The sequence below is a fragment of the Petaurus breviceps genome, unplaced genomic scaffold (genome assembly GCF_028583685.1).
Source record: "Petaurus breviceps papuanus isolate PSGF00001 unplaced genomic scaffold, PetGlider_PUasm1.0 90723, whole genome shotgun sequence".
Classification (NCBI taxonomy): domain Eukaryota; kingdom Metazoa; phylum Chordata; class Mammalia; order Diprotodontia; family Petauridae; genus Petaurus; species Petaurus breviceps.
This window is the reverse complement of record NW_027187323.1, coordinates 12458955-12479949: the sequence shown is the minus strand read 5'-3', so window position 1 is coordinate 12479949 and position 20995 is coordinate 12458955. Positions and strand designations below refer to the sequence as shown.

The 20995-nt window shown below is 35.5% G+C and overlaps 1 protein-coding gene across 1 annotated transcript in view; it reads right to left on the bottom strand.

Annotated features, from left to right (window-relative positions):
• Positions 1-20995, bottom strand: part of LOC138145106 (low-density lipoprotein receptor-related protein 1B-like) — a 1285961-nt gene that overhangs the window by 183212 nt on the left and 1081754 nt on the right. The window contains exon 7 of the mRNA XM_069066764.1: positions 3531-3693. Coding sequence (XP_068922865.1) covers positions 3531-3693 — 163 coding nt within the window. The remainder of the gene's footprint in view (positions 1-3530; positions 3694-20995) is intronic.

Below are 20995 nucleotides of genomic sequence, written 5' to 3'. Positions count from 1 at the left end.
GTACGAAAATATGTGGAAATTGAGGAGAATAATGACAGGTATTAATCAGAAGAAATGTTATACAATTAGGATAATCTAGAAAGAATGTGAGTCATTCAATCTCACTGCCATTTGTGCTTACAGTGAAACACACTTTTGTCATCTCTGTAAATACTCTTTCCTCCTGACTAGAAATGTCTTAGGAAAACACATCTATGAATCAGAATGCACAGTATGAGTCAGTGTATGTAAGAAGTGTCAGAGTTGGAGTCAGGAAAGAACTGGGTTCAAATTCTGCATTTGCTAATCACTAGCTATGTGACTGTGAATAGGTCACAAACTCTTGGAATGTCAGTTTCCTCAATGGTAAAATGGGAATTAAAATAACTGTAGCACTTAACTCTTAGGGTGAATGTGAAGATCTAATGAGATGATATATATAAAGAGTTTTTCCCAATCTTAAATCATTATATAAATATTAGCAATTACTGGGCAGTTTTACTGCTCTGAATCATAATAATAATAATAACAACATGTCTATAGTATTTTAAGGTAGACTCAGTTAGAATAGTACTGGTAATCAAGTATCTTGAGTTCTAGTTCCAGTTCTGCTTATAATTTCACTATGTGATTCTGGACAAGTCACTTAATCTCTCTGTATTACACAACCAAGAAGACAGAGAAGTTGATCTGGGGGACAGGAGGACCACAGCTTTTGCCAACAGCCCTTGTGTGCACCTGACTGTAATTTTTATCAAGGCTCTCTCTAGTCAGTAGATTAAATATAGGTGTACTCAGACCTGTGGGTTGATGTCAAAGCTGGCCTATGGTACTTTGATGGTATAGCAGTGTGTTTTGGCAGGAAAGAGAGGAAGAGGTTCAGGGTCAGGAGACACCTCTTAAGGGTAGAGCAATACAGTTAGAGCAAGTGGGTATCTTGGTAACTTTAGCTATCAGTCTGTGTTTACAATCCCCTGGATTATGTGAATCACTAGGGAAAGTCTTATGTGTTGGCCTCTTCTGTAACCTAGGAACATGACAGCACCCAATCAAACCAGGTTCTTCTGGAGCTGATTTTAAATTTTCAGTGCAAACATTTGCATGTTATACCTTGGATAGCAAATACTACAAATCAGGATGTTTTATTATTTTATTAATCATTTAGTCTTAAGAAATTGATGGAGAAGAAAGTTAATAATTCAGATTAAACTTCACCATGTGTCATAGGTGAAGTTTCCCCCCACCCATCTCAACTTGCTCGCAGTTAACAGCATACCACTACAAAACTGTGTGCTCATAACTCTAAAACTAAATCAGGGGCAGCTGTACCTTCTGAGCCCTTTCTTCTTTAATCCTGTATAGGTCAGAGTCTATAGGAATGTCACCACCTATGATTGGAGGACCCAAACACACGGTGCCTTAGTTTCCCCATCTATAAATCAAGTAGTTTAACTATTAGAAGTGTCAAATTCCTGGCAATTATCTCATAAAACTCCCAGAATGCAACTATATTAATATGTAATTGAGAAATGTTTAACAAAATAAACAAAAATACAGTACCACAAAGGTAATGCTAATCTGTGGTTTTCTAAGTCAATATACAGAGGTAGGGATCATTTCTATTTGAGTTTGACAAAACTGGACTAAATGTTCTGTAAAAATATTAGGTTAGGGACACTGAGTCTCTAAATCAGCAAACAATGAGGCTTTTTTTCAGGTATCTCATAGGGAAGCCTTTGTAGGTTAATTCATTTCCCTAAAGCAGTAAGATCTTAAGACAATGTGCAACTTAAAAGCAATTTTTAAAAAACATTTTAGAATCAAATATGGAATCACAGCTAGAAAGGACATTAGAGATTGTTCAGTTGAACCTCCTTATTTTGCAGACGAGGAAACTGAGGAACCAGAAAAGCCATATGACTGGTTAATGTCACAGAATGAGTTTATAGAAGAATTAACCCAGAGCCCCTGCCTCTCTTGCTTCCTCCTCAAGCACAGCTGACTCTGCACTGCGTTCCAATACTCTCCCTATGAAAGGTGCCATGGCTTCCTTCTCTTCTCACTGTCTGAGGGAAAGGGAGAACAAGAAATGATTCCAGAATGAGCCCTAGAGAACAACCCTTCCACTCTCTGAAGGGTGGGCCAATCATCAAAACAGGTCTTTTCCATCCCTAATTTCAACAATTCTGTAATTGAAAAATTGTGCCTGAGAGACATGGCAAGTTCAAACAAAAAATTCCCAAGAACCTATTGTGATAAATGATACATGACAGAATTACATTTAAGCAGCTACTAGGCCCAAAGGAATCCTGCAGAGAATAAGTGCAAACAACCTGAGGTTCCAAATTTCTTTGACAAAATGACAAAATGTGGGCCTTTCATATAATGACAGGGAAAAATGGGAAGCCTGGAAATATGAAATATGTTGTCATTGGGGGTGGGGGAGTATAAATGTATATCACATTCCATATTGACATTTCTTTTTCAAAAGGGTCTATGTTTCTTTGTTCCAAAGGGGGCTAAACAAAACAAAATAAAAACAACAACTTTACTTTACCTCATAGAATCTTTAACAAACAAGATTGTTTAATCATGAATTTAAAATTCAACTCACATGCCCCAGGAAGAACAGCAAGCAAATACATTTCTAACTAGGGATGCTGAAAACGATCCTGTTAGCACATCTGAAAATTTCAATTCTTTCTTACTAGCATCACCCAACAACCCAAACAAATCAGTTTAAATACAACTTCTCTTACTAATGTCTTCAGAAACATCTCTGCAGTCAGATTGAGTCAAGTTTACCATCTGCTGCAAATACAAATACAGCGATATTCAGGAATTATATTATATAGCCTTCCTAGCAAAGTCCTGGCTTGCAAGCTGTTTCTGTCAAAATCAGACCCATTGTGATGATGCATCTTAATATTCAATCAGACTTTAAGTAAAGAGTGACAAAAGTCCACATATGGATGACAGCTGTTTCTTCAGTAAATATTTTCCCATTTATTGAATGAAGGCTTATGGCAATTTAGGATGTGTTCCATCAGACATTTCAAACTGAACTGCCTGGAGACTCATAAAACAATAACAAGGATAAAACTTTGGTTTCAGAATCCTTTCTGCAACTTACACCTGAAAATATAAACCTTCCTCCAACTAAAAGTAATATACCTACATCATTGGCGACAACACCTTTTTCCAAAATGCTCAATATTTTAACTCTCTCCCTGTCCCTCTCCAAAATACTAATGTTTATGAAATAAAAATGTAAATATTGATTTTCCAATCTTCTGAATAAAGTGGATGTGTTATTCATACTTTCCATAACTATACCCTTGTCAAATTAGTAAGCATTAAGGAAGTTTAATGAGCTAATTAGCAGAAAATGTCAGGTAAGGCCTATTTTTATGCCAACCAAGTGGACTGTGAAAATTGGAAAGGAGAGGAAAAATGTAAAGCAGATTTCTTCCAGGCTCTTGATTTCATTTTTCTGGAAGCATTTATTCAACATCAAACATTAAAAAAAATCAAAACCCAGAGTATCTTACCCTGATACTGGATCGACAGCTACTGCTTTGGGATTGTGAAGCTCAAGGTCTATCAAGGTAACACACACAGATCCATTGTGATTACACACAAAAATCCGGTCACTGACATGGTCCACAAAGTAAAAGTTTCCAGTGAGCCAATCTATTGCCATTTGTTGTACATCTGAAAAGAAAAAAAGAAGAAAACCAAAATGATTGAATTGAGTAACAATTCCGGCAGAAGAACCAAAATACTGCTGAGGATGCTAAAGCTATTGAAAATGGAAATTTCTTAGGCTGTTTCTATAATTTAAAAAAAGCTATGCTTAAGTCATTTCAACTCTCTTGGCTTCAGTTTCCTCATCTGTAAAAAAGACGATTATATTGATGAATCTTTTAAGTCTTTATAAGCTCTAAATTCTTAGATATTTTGAAAATAAATCATCACTTATGCCATAATTACTGATTTTATTTTCTTGCACAGCAATGACTATGACAATTTGTATATTCTCAATTTACTTATGCATTAAGAATGACTGCCTACCGAGGACTCAAAAAGTAAAAAAAAAAATGACCATACAAGGATATGTTTCATGCGTATCAGGATTATGTAGTTTTTTCCCCCTTGCATTCTGAGCCCAGTCATTTCTCTTCAGTTTATGTCTCAAAACACTGTCCCAGTAACATGAGGCTTCGGTGAATGATGCCCTATCAGCAGAAAGACCAATATGGATGTATGTGTCAGTATTCCCATTAGTGATGACACATTGTCAAACCATAGAAAGAACAGCTACTTTGCAGGAACTCTTAGCATGCCTTGCAAGGACAAGCAGATGGTGGTTATTGGAATCCATTGGATTCAGATTTTCAGGCCATCGATTACATTTTCATTACTGAGATATACAGTCTATGGAAAACTATAAGCAATTCATTTAAAATGCTACCAAAGAAAACTGCATGCATTTTTCCCCTCCCCGCTTAGCAGCCACGAGTTTGAAAGGGCTAAAGCATTTCTTAGCCCAAATAAATTTGGAATTGTATTTTTTTCCATTATCATTTCAGCTGGAGCTTCCAAGCCTGCTATTTCTGATGCCATTTCAAATAACCTCTATTCTGATAATGCAAGAGCCAGGAAAGTCCATTCACTGCCTTATCCCTCCCATACTGGGCTTCCTGTTGGCTTTTGTCTATGCAATTGTAACTACAAACAAAAGAGCAGCTTGACAGCTTTCACACCTTATTTCAACTCCTTATCACTTCAATAGATATTCTGCTACTGAAACAATAGGTATTGTTAACAACCTTCCAGTTATAAAGCAGCCAAGTCTCACTAAAGTGCCTGATAATTAAGCCACCATTTAGCATGAGGGAAGGGTGGGTTTTATGTTTGCCATCAATCTAGTGAAGGTTCTGTCTAATACATTTTTTTTATTAAGACTGGGAATAACGGAGCAAAAGATGCCCACTGGAGACAATTGGACATAGAACACAAGCCAAATGGAGCCCTCCATTCTGGCACACTTAGCTAAGTATTCCAATATATTGGTTGAATTGCATGGTAAATTATAATTGTTCACCTCACTTTTCTGGTAAAGCCCTACAAAATTTTAATATATTTATGAAACCAACAAAATCTTTACATTTTCAATAAGTTCTTTATGAAATTTCTATTTTTTTTGTCTTAAACTGTCACTTTTTCCCCCCTGCAGTTTAACCCTTCTTATTTCTCCCTACAGGCTCAGATTACTTACTTACTGCTCAGTCATTTGGCACTGAAGTTTCTTCTTGAGAAGTAGGCACCAAAAACTTTTAGCTCATTGGTCTTAGTGAAATAAAATGGGGGTGAAAGGTATGTCCTTAACATATCATAGACATCTTCTTATCTTTACAATTGCTACAGTGTGGTATTTATGAAAGAACACTGACTTGGGAGTCAGAAGACCTGATCGGAAGATAGATTGGCTACTTAATACAAGCGACACCTTGAGGAAGTAACTTAAACTCTCTGGGCTTCCGTTTCCTTTTCTATAATATGAGAGAGTTTAACTATATTATCTTTAAATACTTCAAATTCGTATACCTTATATGATAGTTCATAGAATCAGAGATATAAAGCTTGAAGAATTTTTCAGATATGATTAGGTCTAAACCAGGTCTGCACAACACAACCATGGGCCAGTCCACCAAAAGATTTTGGGTGGTCCATGGAAAAATGCAGGGTTTCCACTGAGCTCCCTCCTGTGTGTCACATGACCCACAGCAACCAATCATTGTCAGTCTGTCTCTAGCCTAACCTATCTGCTGCCTGAAGAAGCTTACATGTTGTGCAGGTCTGATCTAAACCCTTCGTTTTATAGGAAACTATAAATTTATGGTTCTTTTAGATATTATCTAGTGCAAAACCTTCATTTTATCAACTAGGTAATTGAGGGATGGAATAGTGAAGTGATTTGCCTGGCAGTGGAGGCACACAGACAGTAAGTGTCAAAACCAGTATTCAAATTCAGGTTTTTTGTGACTTAAAACTCTTTCCCCCTTAAAAAAAAAACAACAAAAAGAAAACTAATCATTTTTCTTCTCCTGGTTTTGGTTCTGGAAGCAAAAGCTCTAGATATTAAATTTAGATATTAAATATATAGACGTTAAAATATTGACAGATACTTTAAGATTTAATAATGACACATTTTTTTAGAAGTTCTAAAGTTGTACAAAGAATATACAAATGAATATGAATCTAGTAGAATAAGTGACCCCTTGGCCTAAAAATGAACCACAAAAACAAATAAAAAGAGACACTAAACATTTATAATTGACCACAATGAAACACTAATGTTACTAAATCATTTCCTCTCAGACCATAATATAGAAGATTAAATTCCAAAAAAAATTTAGGGGATGCCCTTCATAAACACCACTTAATTCATTGAAGCATACATATCTATGTTTCCAATACTGCTCTATTTTTCAGACTTTTAAAATAAAGTAGTTCTAAGCCCATGTTTCAAATTTTCTTTGGAACAAAAATATTGCAGAACACAAACAACAACATTTTAGTAATCACATATAGTGTGTGCAAACCTGTGCTAAGTCTGGGGGACCTACAAAGGTTAAGTAAAAATCCTTTTCTGACTTCAAGAAGTTTAGAGTCTAGCATTAAGATAAGAAACCCAGGTCAGATAGCTATTATATGGAGTATTACATATAGTAAGTTCATTTGCATTATATCACAAAGTGCTTTTGAGAAGTATTTTGTTTTCCTTCATTCCTTTAGTTGTGTTGGATCCTTCATGAGCCAACGAACCATAGCAGTCAGGCCCTTCAATCTTCCACTATCCCTAGAAGTCTGTCCAAGTTCATGCTCATCTTTTTCCATGACACAATCTCTCCATTTCATCTTCTGCCAGCCTCTTTTCCTTTTGCCTTTAATCTTTCCCAACATCGGGGTATTTTTCAATGAGTTCCATCTTCTCATTATGTGGTGAAACTATTTGAGCTTCAGCTTAGTATTTGAATTTCCAGTGAATAGCCTGAATTAATTTCTTTAAGTATTTACTGATTTGATGTTCTTGGTATCCTAGGGACTCACAAAAGTTTTCTCCAGCACCACAATTTGAAAATGTCAATTCTGCAGGACTTAGCTTTCCTTATAATCCAACACTCACAGTCATACCTAATCTAGTCATACTGGAAAAAACATATACATATACATACCTTTGTATATGAGAAGTATAAGGAGAGCAGCTAGATGGCATGGTGCCAGGTCTGCAATCAGGAAGATCGGAGTTCAAATCAGACCTAAGACAATTAGCTGTGTGTCCCTGGGCAAGTCACTTAACACTGTTTATATCAGTTTCCTTTTCTGTAAAATGAGTTGGAGTGGGAAATGGCAAACCACTCCAGTATCTTTGCCAAGAAAATCCCAAATGGGGTCACAAAGAATCAGATACAACTAACATAACTAGCACAACACAATAAGAAGGGAAAGATTCTCCCAAGAGTGAATACACTCCCAAGAGTGAAGGCATCATTGAGGAAAAGCATTTTATTTGAGTTTAAAAGGAAGGTAGACATTTAACAGATGAAGAGTCTGGGAAGATACCCAAAGTACTGTTAATACAATGATCAAGGCCACAGAGGTGTGAGAGCAGTGCCCATCTGGTAAGTAGAGAATTACCTAGTTTGTAAAGAACATAGTTGGAATCAAGATGAGATAAAACTGAGAAGAAAGGGTGATGCCAAGTTGTGAGAATCTTAAATTTGAGCCTAATTTTACTCATTAGGCAATAAGGTATTATTAAAGGGTTTGTTTTTGTTGTAATTGTTTTGTTTTGTTTTTAACATGATCAGATATATACATAAAAAGATTCTGGCAGTGATATGTAGGAGGGATTAGAAGGCTAAAAAAGTAGAGGAATGAATATCTATTAATTGTCTATCACACTAGTCCAGGCAGAAGGATTGCTTGTATTTGTAGCCCCAACATCTAGAAAAGTGCTTGGCATACATGGTAGTGGGGGGTTTAATACAGCAAATGCTTGTTGATTCAATAACTCATGGTTATCAAATCCTGTGCTAGGATGACAACATGTAGGAAAAAGGGAAGAAAGCAGAAGAAATGGAAATAACAAAAACTTGTAATTGATTGGGAGATAAAAGTGAGTAAGAAAATCTCAGGATTATAAACCCTGGAAACTTAGAGTAGGGCTGTAGGAAGAAATAGTAAAGTCTGAAAGAGAGGCATGTTGGGGTAGAGGGGAAGAGAAAATATTGAGCTCAGTTTGAGTTGTGATTGAGGTACAAAAGGATTATACAGGTGGAGAGGTCCTAAAAGTGACTAAAGAAATCAAAACATTATAAGATTCAGAACTGAGAACAATTCTGCAAAAGATTTAGTCAAATTTTCTCATTTTATAGATGAGGAAATAAAATCCCAGAGAAATTAATGATTTTGCAGGGTCCCATTTTTCTGAGTGGCTGAGCTCCAATTTGAATCCAAATCTTCTAACTGTGAATTCAGTTCCCTTTCCTCTACATAAGCATTTGAATTCTATTTCACACATTGATTTGCTATGTGACCTTCACAATGTCATTAAACTATCAGTTAAGACCAATCTATTCTGATGGAAAATATTACATACAATTTGATTCATTGAGAAGAAAGTCGTATTCAGTCCGTGACCATAAATGGCCATCTGAATGTGTTCAGGTCAAAGTCAAAGTTCTTGGGGACTTTGATAGCTTTTACAAATAGATCTGAACTTCCTTCTGAGACCAGTGACAGTTTCATAATTTCCTTAACTCCCCCACAGCTCTGGCACAGAGTTAGGATGACAATGTGATGTCTGTCCTTAAAAGAACACTGGATTTGGACTCAGAGAACAGAGTCACAGAATCTATTCCCTGGAAGGGATCCTAGAGGCTATGGAGTCGAATACATATCTAAAGAAAATTCCCCTTTGCAGTGTGGAGGAGGAGGGCAAACATAATCACTGTGAGTTTTTGGGAAACATCTCCCCAGATAAAGAAATTTCCCAAGCCACTGAAACACAGGACTGTGTCTCTCTATGCCTCTTCTGGGAGGGCTTGAAGACAAAGCAAAAAAGTCCTCCCACAGTTTCTCCATAGAGGGCACAAAATGACAATCAGTTCTCCATTTTCCTCCAGTTGCTCTGCTTGGTTTTAACTCCATTATTGTCATCATCAAGGAGATTACTTCAGCTTTTCTACTGAAACCTCATCAATATCCTCTGTTGTTTTTTGCCTCTTTGGTAGAAGGGCTGGAAGGTAGAGCAAAAACCACCTTCCACACTTTCCTCTTACAGAGGGATTAAAATGCCAGTGAAATCTTCATTTATCACTAATTCAATGGCACCATCATCTTCATCATGCCCAAGATTGGGAACCCTCTGACATGCCTCTCCAACCTTTCAGCTTCCTTTTATATATTATCTTCTCCCATTAGACTGTAAGGTCCCTGAGGGCAAGGGCTATCTCTCTTTTTCTTCTTTATATTCCCAGAATTTAGCACAATGCCTGTGCATTTAATAGGCATATGGAAGGCATTTAATAACTGTCTATCCTGTCGATAAGAGACCTTCAGGTTGTGTTTTATTCTCTTTAGTAGCAACAACAGAATGAATCAGAATTATTTTTGTCTTGAAGGGGATCTCCACTATCTTAGAGATTATGAATGGAGAGAAATGAATTTTCCCACAGGAAGATCCTACTTGATTTTTGTTAACTCCTATGAATCCAAGATTTCCCCCTTTCTGCCCAGCAGTGCTATTGTGTGCTCTAAGTAATCCCTTTTTAAAAATGTATGTATTTACTTTTAGTTTACAACATTCAGTCCCACAATCCCTTGAGTTCCAAATTTTCTCTCCCTCCTTGTCCTCCCCCCCCAATGGTGGCATGCAATATAGGTTCTACAAATACCTTCACATTAAACATTAGTCAAGTTGTAAAGAAGAATTATAACCAATGGAGTGAACAATGAGAAAGAAAGAATGTAACAAAACTAAACACAAAAGAGAGACAGCAAGTAGTTTGCCTCAATCTGCATTCAGACTGTAGTTTTTTTTCCTCTGGATGTGGATATTCCTTTCCATCATGAGTCTTTTGGAGTTGTTTTCTAACCTTGCATTGCTGAGAGGAGCATCACAGATATGATGTATCTGCATTTGTGTACAAAGTTCTCCTGGTTCTACTCTCCTCACTCAGCATCAGTTTATATGTCTCTCCAGGTTATTATGAAGTCCATCTGCTCCTCATTTCTTATAGCACAATAGTATTCCATTACATTCATATACCACAACTTGTTTAGCCATTCCCCAATTAATGGGCATACCCTTGATTTTCAATTCTTTGCCACCACAAAAAAAGTTGCTATAAAAATTTTTGTACATACAGGTCCTCCTCCCACTTGCATGATCTCTTTGGGATACAGCCCTAGAAGTGGTATTGCTGGGTCAAAGGGTATGCACTCTAAGTAAGCTTTAAAAGTTATAAAAACTAAATCTGTATCCTAAGAAGTTGAAGCTACTACCAGTCTCAGCAGTCTTCCTTATGATGGTAATAAATCTTTCATTTTCAATTTGACTACTCATTTTTGACCTTCTCTTAAAGATCTCATTGTAGATGAAATCCTTCCTAGCTTCTAATAGAACCTAGGAAAAGAAATTTCCACAACATGAGCATACGTAATAGCTGTTCATTCAGCTTTTGCCTGAAGATCTCTAATAAGGGGGAATCTATGACCTTCTCAGATTGCTCATTCCACTTTTAGATTGCTCCAATTGTTCAGAAGGTTTTCATTATAACAAATATAGGTGAAATTTGGTTCTTGAATAATTTCCACCCTTTTCTACTAATTCTGCCCTTTTGGACAAAACTCCTAGTTATGAATTTTCTGGGTCCCAATTTTCCTCATTTGCAAAATGAAGGAGTTGAACTTGATGGCTTCTAAGCCCCATTCAAGCTCAAAAATTATATTCCTACTTGAAAAAACTAGAGAGTCAGACCAGCTGACACCAAATTCCAATGCAAGGATGAGTAAGAAAGGGGACATAGCCAGCCAAACTCTACAACAATACTTGCTGGTGACTAAATTGGGTTAGAAATACAGTTTCACAGGAATACTACTTCTAGAGTATGGGCTCTTAACCTGAAGTTAGATTTCAGGGGCTCAATAAACTTGGAATGGAAAAGTTACATCATTATTTCAATACTGTTGGTTTTATTTGTAAGTCTACATATTTTCTTTTATGCTAATAAAACATTATTGTGAGAAGTTTCATCAGATTGTCAAAGAAGTCCATCTCTCTCCACACACACACACACACACACACACACACATTAAAGAACCTTGTTCAGAAGGTCATTAATATCCTGCTCTGTAGTTTTAGTTAAAGGCTGAAAGAGTAGTATTTAATGTTTTATTACTGTCCCTTCTTAACTTTTAGGAGCCTGGATCATTGAGGTTGAATTTCTTCCTCGGGAGTACACTCCCCTATCATTAATGGCTTTTTCAGTACAATAAAGATTTTCCAATTAACTATAATGGCGTGATTGTCTTAAAACAGGACACTTTCATCAAGTGGATTATTCACCTCGAATGGGTGGCCATCTGCAGGGCAAGCACCTTTTCAGGGAACATTTAACAGATGCCTATCTGCTAGAGAGCTACTTAGACCTCCTCAGACTTTCTATTGAGAATTTCTGGTTCCCTTTGTACCTGTTCACCCTTCTCTCCTTCCAGAGGTTTTTAGGCTTTCATCTGAAAGTGGTAGGGAGCCCTGATCATCTGGCATTGTAGTTAAAGGCCTGACTTAACTGTGGCTCTCAAGTGTTCAATTTGTGATCTATGAGAAAAAAATACTCACAGGCCATGGAATAAGTGAACTAAGAAAACTTTCTTAGTTTTTATATCTCATTCCCAGACTACAGTTTAAACTTCCAAGAAAATGAGTCTCACCAAGCCCTTTTGTGGATTTTTAGAATATAGGCTCTGAGAGCCCCAAATAATTCCTTTATTGTTGTATGTGTATTACCCATAAAATCCTAGTCCCATCTGCCTAAATGTTGACTAATCTAACATTAAATAATTAAAACATATTGCAGTATTGAATTATCGAAGTTGAAATGTAACACATTCTGTTTGCACTCTGACTTTGATGCAAGAGCTAAGAATGATGGTAGTGTCTCTGAAGACAGCAGAGAAAGTCAAAAAAGTCCAAAACTGCAGCTTGTTTCTATCTATATTTCTGTTCATGTACATTATGAATATTTTAGCTTAACATTTTTATTTTCTCTCAAATATCTTCCCTCCAGCTGTGAGGATGCTCTTACTGAAGTGACTTAGATTTCTTGTAGTGGAAGTATAAGCCAAGAACAGACAAAAAAATGAACAAGAAAAAGAAAAACATATGAAGGAAGACATCCTTGTTTTTCAGAGTTCTGAGTTGCTTTGAAAGACAGAGGTGGGAAAATGTCATTTAAGAATTCCACTGAATGTCTTACAAATAGCCAGCAGTCTGGAAAATGCTGCAGTTAAATTTCCTTTTATTTTAATATCTTCATCAAAAGCATGTAGTATTCCTATGTGATGCTAAACAAAGTGAGTTGAAGAAACTTGGTCTGTGCTTTAAGATCTACTGGCAAGCCTTCAATCACTACATCACTTAGGGCCACCCTTAGAGGGACATGGGACCAGGGTGAGACACATAAGAGTGTGTGTGTGTGTGTGTGTGTTTGTGTGTGTGTGTGTGTGTAAGTGTCCTAAGATGTGATTAAAGGAATGAAATGAAATTGAAATGAGCATCAAGGACAGCCTTGAAGGGGAAAAGAAGGTACAAAAGAAGAAGCAGCCTTAGGTTCAAGTAAGGAAGAATAAGCTATAGTCCCAACATTCTTTTTATTTTCTCATTAGCTTTGTATGTATTGATATATGTGTAGGTTATACATCTATATGTTGTCTATATATGAACATGGTAGGATATCAATCTATGAAGTAATATACTAGTGATAAATTCCTATCGTATTATGACATGAAGAAATTAAAAGAGAAAAGTATTCAATCCACTTCTATAATGATAAAGTGACAGAACCTTAACAATGAATTCTGTCTACTATATTCATTTTTTACATTTATAAAACAGCTATATAGTCTGTAAGTTAGCTTCATGCTATCCTTCTGCATAATATTAACTTGAAAATGTATTTCTGAGGGTTTTGGTTTTCATATGTTAATAAATATCACTGTTATCTGACTTGAACCAGTATATCAATATTATTAATCTTTTAGCAATATTTCCCATTAAAGTTCCAAAAGTATGATCTGAGAAAGAAATTATTATTTCCTTATACATGGACAGAATTTCCCAATACTATTTCACTGTATAGATTAAGGTTAAAAAAATAGTTACTAGGGATAAGTAATCTGTCACATTAAGTGTGAAATGTAGAGTTAATTATATGGATATGGGTAATTTCTTTTAGGCTGGAAATATCCAAATAACAATCTCAGTTCTCCTCTTCACTTCTAACGTATAGATGCTGCCTGTGAATAATTTAAAAAAAATCTGTTGAGCATTTCAAATCATTCAAAGTTTCTAAAAATACAAAGTGGGTTGGAGAATTAAGGTGATTATTTGAATAATTCGATCCTAAAGAACAATTTTTTAACTGTATATTTTGGGCAAAAGTTTTGTTATTGTTGTTGTTTCCTCCAAACTCAGGTTAAAGGAAAATGTGAAGGATCCCTAGTGAAGGAAACTCTATCAATTAAGATCACAACTTGTATATGATTTAGTAGATAAAATCCCTGGAAGTTGCCTGAGTCATAGAAAGTGAGTTGTCCAGAGTCCCACAGTTTGTAAGAATTACAAGCAAGAAACTGTTGTCTTCCTGACTATAAGCACAAAGATCTATCTCTTTTTGGTACATTCTCTCTATTTTTCTTTAACGATCTAAAATAAATTACTCAATTCTTCAAGGCTTTTGCAGGTATAGACCATCAAAATTACATTATTTCAGTCAAATACTTCAGTAGAGATATATACATTACAGGTCTATTTCCCCAATTTAGTTCTACCCATGAATCAACTCTTCAAAGCACTGAGACAGTAAAACTAAGAGCTGGTAGACAGATAGGGCTGAAGTAAAATCTACTTCATACCTATTTTATTGTACTTTTAAAAATGTCAATTAAAAAATAAAACACCAGAGGGTATTTCTGTTTGGTACTTCAGAGAACCTGTATTTCTCTCTTTAGATAACAAAAGGGGAAACAATTTTTTAAAAGGCAATTTATTTTCAAAACCTGCATGTGCCTGCCACTGGGATTTAATGATGCCAGTTTTCTTTTACCCAAGAAATGACCCCTTCTTTGATGACTATGAAGAAAGATGAATCATTTCAACAGTCCCTGAAATCACTTGAGAGGAGACAAACAATAGACTGGGCATAATGGTGCTTCTTGGAGAAAGGATTTGAGTCTGTTTCTTAAGTGAATGGATAACTCCAAGAAAAGATGTGAAGTAATAGAAATCACCTGGTGATCACTAATGTGAGGAAGTGAACTTTATTATCAAAAACAGGGCAGTGAAATGTGGCCACATTAGCCATAAAAGGATTAAAGACATTCCCAAAGGAGAAAGAAAATGTAAAACACTCGTGGGATTTTTATAGTTACTGGGCATATTTTATAATACTAAGTGACTGGAGAAAAAGAAGTTGGGGAAGGGGTTGAGGTAGGAAAGGGCCTGTTTTGAAAGAAGCTAGATTAATCCTTTTGGAATATATATTTATAATACTACAAAGCAATCTCCCTTAGGAATCAATAGGCCCTCTGTGAAGGCAAAAATCAGGATACTTCATACAATTGTGTCTTTATTTTTCTTCCTATAACCAATCGCTTCATACAATTGTTATCAGCTTAAACATTCAAATGAAACTGAACAGCATAAACTAGCTCTTAAGATCAAGTAGGACATTTTACTTGCTCAATTAATTATGCTTGTCAATCCAGATTGGCATAGTGCCTAAACAATTTCCTGCCTGGATCTTAGGCATCAGTGAAAGCCACAGCTACCTCGAACTAAATAATACTACATGTTGCAGTAAACAAACAACAACAAGAAAAGACTCAGAGAAATTAGGTGATTTGTTGAAGGTCAGATATATAGTAAATAGCAGAGGTAGCATTTGAACCCAGATTCTCTGACTTCCACAGCCATCACATTTTACACTATACCTCTCTGATTCCCATTTGGGCAAATTATTATTTTTTAAGGGTCTGAGAATTAGATTCCCTAGGTCACAAAAGTTAGAGGTAGACGTTTTTGTTTAATCTCTATTCAAATTTAAAGTCTTGACTTTAACTTTAACAAATTTAAAGTCTTAACTTTAAAGTCAAATTCAGTCTTAAACTCTGATTGCTGAGTTAGTGAATTCCTCACCTTGCTCTGCTTTACTCCCTCCCAAGCAGGAGAATTAGATGATTAGATTTGCTAATAAAAGGAATAAATACTAGAGTTACAGAAAGAGTGGTCCTGAAATGGAAAGGCCCAGATTCCCCATAGAAATTAGGTATTCTGAAATGAAAAGAAAAAAAAAGTCAGGTAGAGACCCTTGGGTCTTAGGAATTACAGTTAGAAAGTGCCTTAAAGACAGATCATCAAAGCCAACCTTTTATTTTACAAAGGAAGAAACAGAGGAATTAAGTAGGCAGAGATTGAATTGCCAGCATGGTATAGAGGACATATGGATTCAGGAATACTTGGGTTTAAACGTCACTTGAGGGGAGGCTAGGTGGCACAGTGAATAGAGCATCGACCCTAAAGTCAGGAGGACCTGAGTTCAAATACTGAACTCAGACATTTAACACTTACTAGCCGTGCCTTGGGAAAGTCACTTAACCCCAAATGCCCTGCCTTTCTCCCTCCAAAAACCAATCAATCGATCAATCAATCAATGTCACTTGATCTACCAATTAGCTGTGTGGCTTTGGGCAAGTCACTTAGCTTCTCTAGGCCTCAGTCTCTCATTTTATGTATAATGGACTACAAATGACCTCTAAGGTCTGTCAAGGCTCTAAATCTATTTTTCTGTAAGTAATTTTCCCAGTCACACAGGCAATAAATGGAAGATGTTGATTTCAAACCTCGTTATTCTGAAGCCAAAAACAATATTATTTACTATGGATCCAGGATTGGCTCTTCAACTTTGAATATTCAGGTATTATATTTTGTCAGTTCAACCAAAAGTGATCAGATTCTGAGGTATATGATTCATGAAAACCAAACATTCCAAGATTGATAGAAAAGTCAAAATGCCAATGTATTAGTTTATAGCACAGAATTCCTTCTCTTATGTACTATTAGAAATACAAACTATGATTTCATTGGTGTAAAGATCGGTCTGGAATATGAATCATGCATACATATAAAATGTGCCCTAAAAAGAGATCATTATAGAAAGATTTGTGCCCAGAAAAAGAGAGTCAGTCTTACAGTCAGAGAGAGGCATAACAGACAACCTGTGTTCTCCATCAGAGAGATTGCCCCAGCACATTGTGTAATCCCCTTAAGAAGGAATTTTAGAGAGAATTGGACAAGAATCTCACAGGATGAGATGGCATGTATGGATTCTGCTCATGTAATATGACTGTAAATCATGAAATGCTATGGTCTCAAAGGAATTAAAATGACAACTCAAAAGACAAGAGAAAAATACAGGATAGGCATTGGTGTGCTCCAGCTAGTTGCCAATAACTGTACAAGAGATGAAGCATAAAGATATTGAGGACAGATCACTTAACTACTTAGTATGCCTAGAAAAGAATGTAGGGAAACCATTTCTCATTGCTCATATTTTCTTATAGCACTGAATCTGTTAGTTGTTTTCATTTCACTTAGAATAGTTCTTAGAATAGTCTGCCTTGTCTCATAGTTATTGAAATAATTGTTCTATACTTCTAAGCTATGTTCCTTTAGTGCAGAAATTATTTGTTCTTAATTTTTGTTTTCCCGGTGCCTAGGAAAAACGTTTTCCTCACGGTGGGTGGTTTGTTTATCTAATTTGGTGAAAAATTTTGAAAGTGAGGAATTAAAGACAGAGAGGGCATTAGAACCACCAAGCTATTAAAAAAATGAAAAGGCCTCTAGCCCAACCAGTGCAATGAGTAGATATATTTCTGGAAACACATGGGTGGAGCATGCAGGTTAAGATGATGTGGAGTGGTGGTTATCTACATTGATAGAGAATATCCACACCCATCAATTTATGGATTTTTTAAACTACAAAATAATCACAGTAGAGGATATACATTTCCAGTTATCTGAATATTTGTACCTACTATTCATGGCACACTCCCCAAGGCCTCAATGTAATAAGTAATATAGTAAAATTGAACAGGAGAAATATATTTGAATTCAGGGGTTGACAGCACCCTAGAGATATTTTAAGTAAAACATCTCAATTTACAAATGAGGAAATAGAGGCTCTGAAGGATTGAGTGACTTGGTTAAGGACAGACAGCTTATTACAGGGTCAAAACTATGAATCAAGAGTTTCCTAAATCCTTGTCTAGTGTTTCTGCCCAATATACTCTACTTTCCTTCTGGAACAGAGAATATAATCCAGAATAAGTCTAAAAGAAATTATATTTGGGGAACTGAAACCACTGCAGCTGATATCATGTGCTTGGAAGCTTCTTCTGAGACCAAAAATTTTTTTAATTTTTTTTTTGTGTCATGGACTCCTTTGGTAATCTGTGCGTGTGTGTGTGTGGGGGGGGGGGGTGGATGAGGTGGGTATATGGACTCCTCCAAATAATGTTTTTAAATACATAAATTAAGGACATAGTATTTTTAAAAACCCAACTATATTGGAATACAGTTATCAAAATATTAAAAATTCCAATTTCATGGGATCCTGAAATCTGGCTAAGAATCTTGGTTATAGACTGTAAGATTCTTACCTATTGTTTAAGCTTCTGTAGAGTCTCTGAGGTAATAAAAGCTCTAGTTCTATTAATCTACCCTCTCTAGGGAGGGAGCATAGTACAGTGGAGAGAATCTTGATTGTGGAATGCAAAAACTCTGATTCAAATCATGCTTCTTATGGTTACTATCCATGTGACTTTAGACACTGAGCCTCCTTGAGCCTTAGTTCCTCATTTGTGATGCTATTATGAAATCTGCCAAAAATTATTCTGTCAGTAATACTGACTGAACCATATACCAAGTAAAGACATGCATTTTTTCCTAATGTAACAAATAATGACCTATTACAACAAAAATTGTGGAAGCATTAGGCCAGTTTCTCTTATCTCTTCCAAATAAAAAACTAAGATCCTGTAATCCTAGGATAAATAAAAAGAGGAGGAAAGTGATAAAGAAACACAAATAAATAAATTTGAAAACAAAGGTATCACTTTTAAATATATATTTTAGGGAAACAAATTCAGAGGACTTGTCATGAATATTATCATTACTTTCCTACTTTTTCTGGCAAAATGAATTATATCAGTTCAGGAAAATCAGTTGTAATTTAAAAATATTCATTTTCAAAAACATTTAATAATTTATTCATGGCAAGGAGAGCTTCTAATTATTTGGATGCTCAGACTATTGGAAAATATACATTTAGTTTTCTGTTATAGCATAATTCATCATTTGTCGTATTAGGAAGAAATGTATGGCTTCATTTATCTGATATAGCACAACTGACCATTAGTAGTTTGACACCAGATTTCATAATGACATTAATAAAACTAACAGACATGTGAAGTGGAGAGGAAAAGGACTCCCTGGGGAGAATAATAGTTCAGAATGACTTTTAACATTTAGCATTTGTTTTGGGGATAGGGAAGAGGAAGAATGGGAAGGGGTGAAAACATCCTGAAGTTTATGTTGCCAGCTGCTTGTCAAATAACAATATGAAGCTGAAGCCCAGAATATCTATGATTTCTGCTTTGGTAAGTGGCAAGCTCATTGCCAAATGATAGTAAAATTATAATTGGGTCCCTTGTAACCTGGCATACAAACTAAACAATAAAAGGAAATTTATAGAGGTATACAGTCATAACAGTCTTTTTTTTAACTACATGTTTAAAAAAGCTTCTTATGAATCTGTTTGGACAGTAAATCATAACTGATCATTTAATTCAAAGTAGTAAATTCATCTTCTATTAATCCAAAAATTTAAAGAACAATTTAATACTGTAGCAGTCTGTAGCAGTAAGCATGTGAGATCAAGGAAAAGGAATTGCAGAGGAGTACAAATAGATAACGCTCAGAACCTTTGCTAAGTCCAATCATCCTTCTCAAGAGCCCTCAGAGGATGGTTTCATCTCCTCATTAAGACCCTGGGTCCCAGCAGGAATATAGTGTACTCTCAAGCTTCATACAAAATGGCTTTTTCTCAGAAATACTGCTGTCACTGTTATGTTTTCACATAAATATGTTAAATAGCAGATAATAACATTGTAAAGCTGTGTAAAGAGTTTAATAAAATATGAATTTACTTATAAAACAACAAGTTAATAAATAACATAACAGTGAAAATGTGTTACAATGTCCTCATAGAGAAAATATTTTATACATTGTACATACACTTTTAAATTCAAACACTATAAAGTACTTTGAAGAAAATATCTTAATTCTAAATAGATTATGCATATATGTATATACAATATATCACACAGAACACATATATGTATACATATATCACATATAAGCATAAAATATTTGGAATCAAGATATTTTCCTTCACATACATATGTGAAAGGGGGAAGGGAAAGAAAGAGAGATTCAGAGATGGGAGAAAAAAGAAACACATATTGATGCTCGTTTTTTTTTTTTATTGTTTTGGGGGTTGTATCATAAGACAGATCAAAAACTCTTAAATTTACTGATCAACTATCAAAGGACAAATACATTTGATTGTAATAACACATGCTTCATAGCCTAATCAAGAATGGACTATGAATGTTTTGACCCTTGGCCACATTAAGTGCTCTGCCTTACTGTTGCTCTAATAACAACTCATTTACCCAGGGATTATCTATTCGACATATATACAGAAAATAGACAAATAGGCTTTTGAGAAAAATCAAAGTAGGGATCCCTTTAATATATGGTGGAACAGTCCCTTCCATACTTCAGTAGCTCCTGATTATCTAATATATGATATTAATGACAGTGAATCAGTTACAAAAAAGTTAAATTATGACAGACCTACACAGTTTATCCATCAATCCATCAATCAACAGTACCTACTACCTCAATGCTTTATCAGATTCTGGGGATTGAGTTAAAAATTATATGGGACTTGTATTAAAAGAGTATATATTAAATTGGAAGAGACAACTGGTACCTAAAGAAGAACATTCCAATATGCATATAATAGGGATTGGAGAACTGATTGAAATTCTGAGAATGAGTTGAGAGTCACAAGTTTTTTTTTTTTTATTCTTCAGTTTGGGGGCAATTGAGACTATTGTGATCTTTGAGCTAGAAGGCAGACTTAAGTCACATATTTTTTTTTAATTCAAACAGTCTACATGGAAACAGGGTGAAAGGAAGGATCACAGATTACATAAACCAAGCAGCAATGACAGTGGAGGAATGGAGGAAGCCAAGGATTACCTAGAAATACACAAAATTTAAATTAGGACAGAGAGTCAAACCACTTTTTGTAAGTTAGGAATTTTCCTACCTGGGGGTTCTGAATCATTATGTTTGAATTAAGAATTTTCATTTAATACAAGATCCATAAATTAGTAAAGAGACAATGACCTGCAGATGATTACATGTTCCCTTGGCTAAAAGTAAACTAATTGTACTAACAAGATGTGGCTGAAAAATTAAGAGAGAGAGAAAGAGCAAGAGTGGGGAGAAAGAGGTGGAAGGAGGGGGAAGAGGAGAAGGAAGCAGAAGTGGAGAAGAAGGAGAAGAAAAAGGGGAGAGAGAGTGGGAGAAATG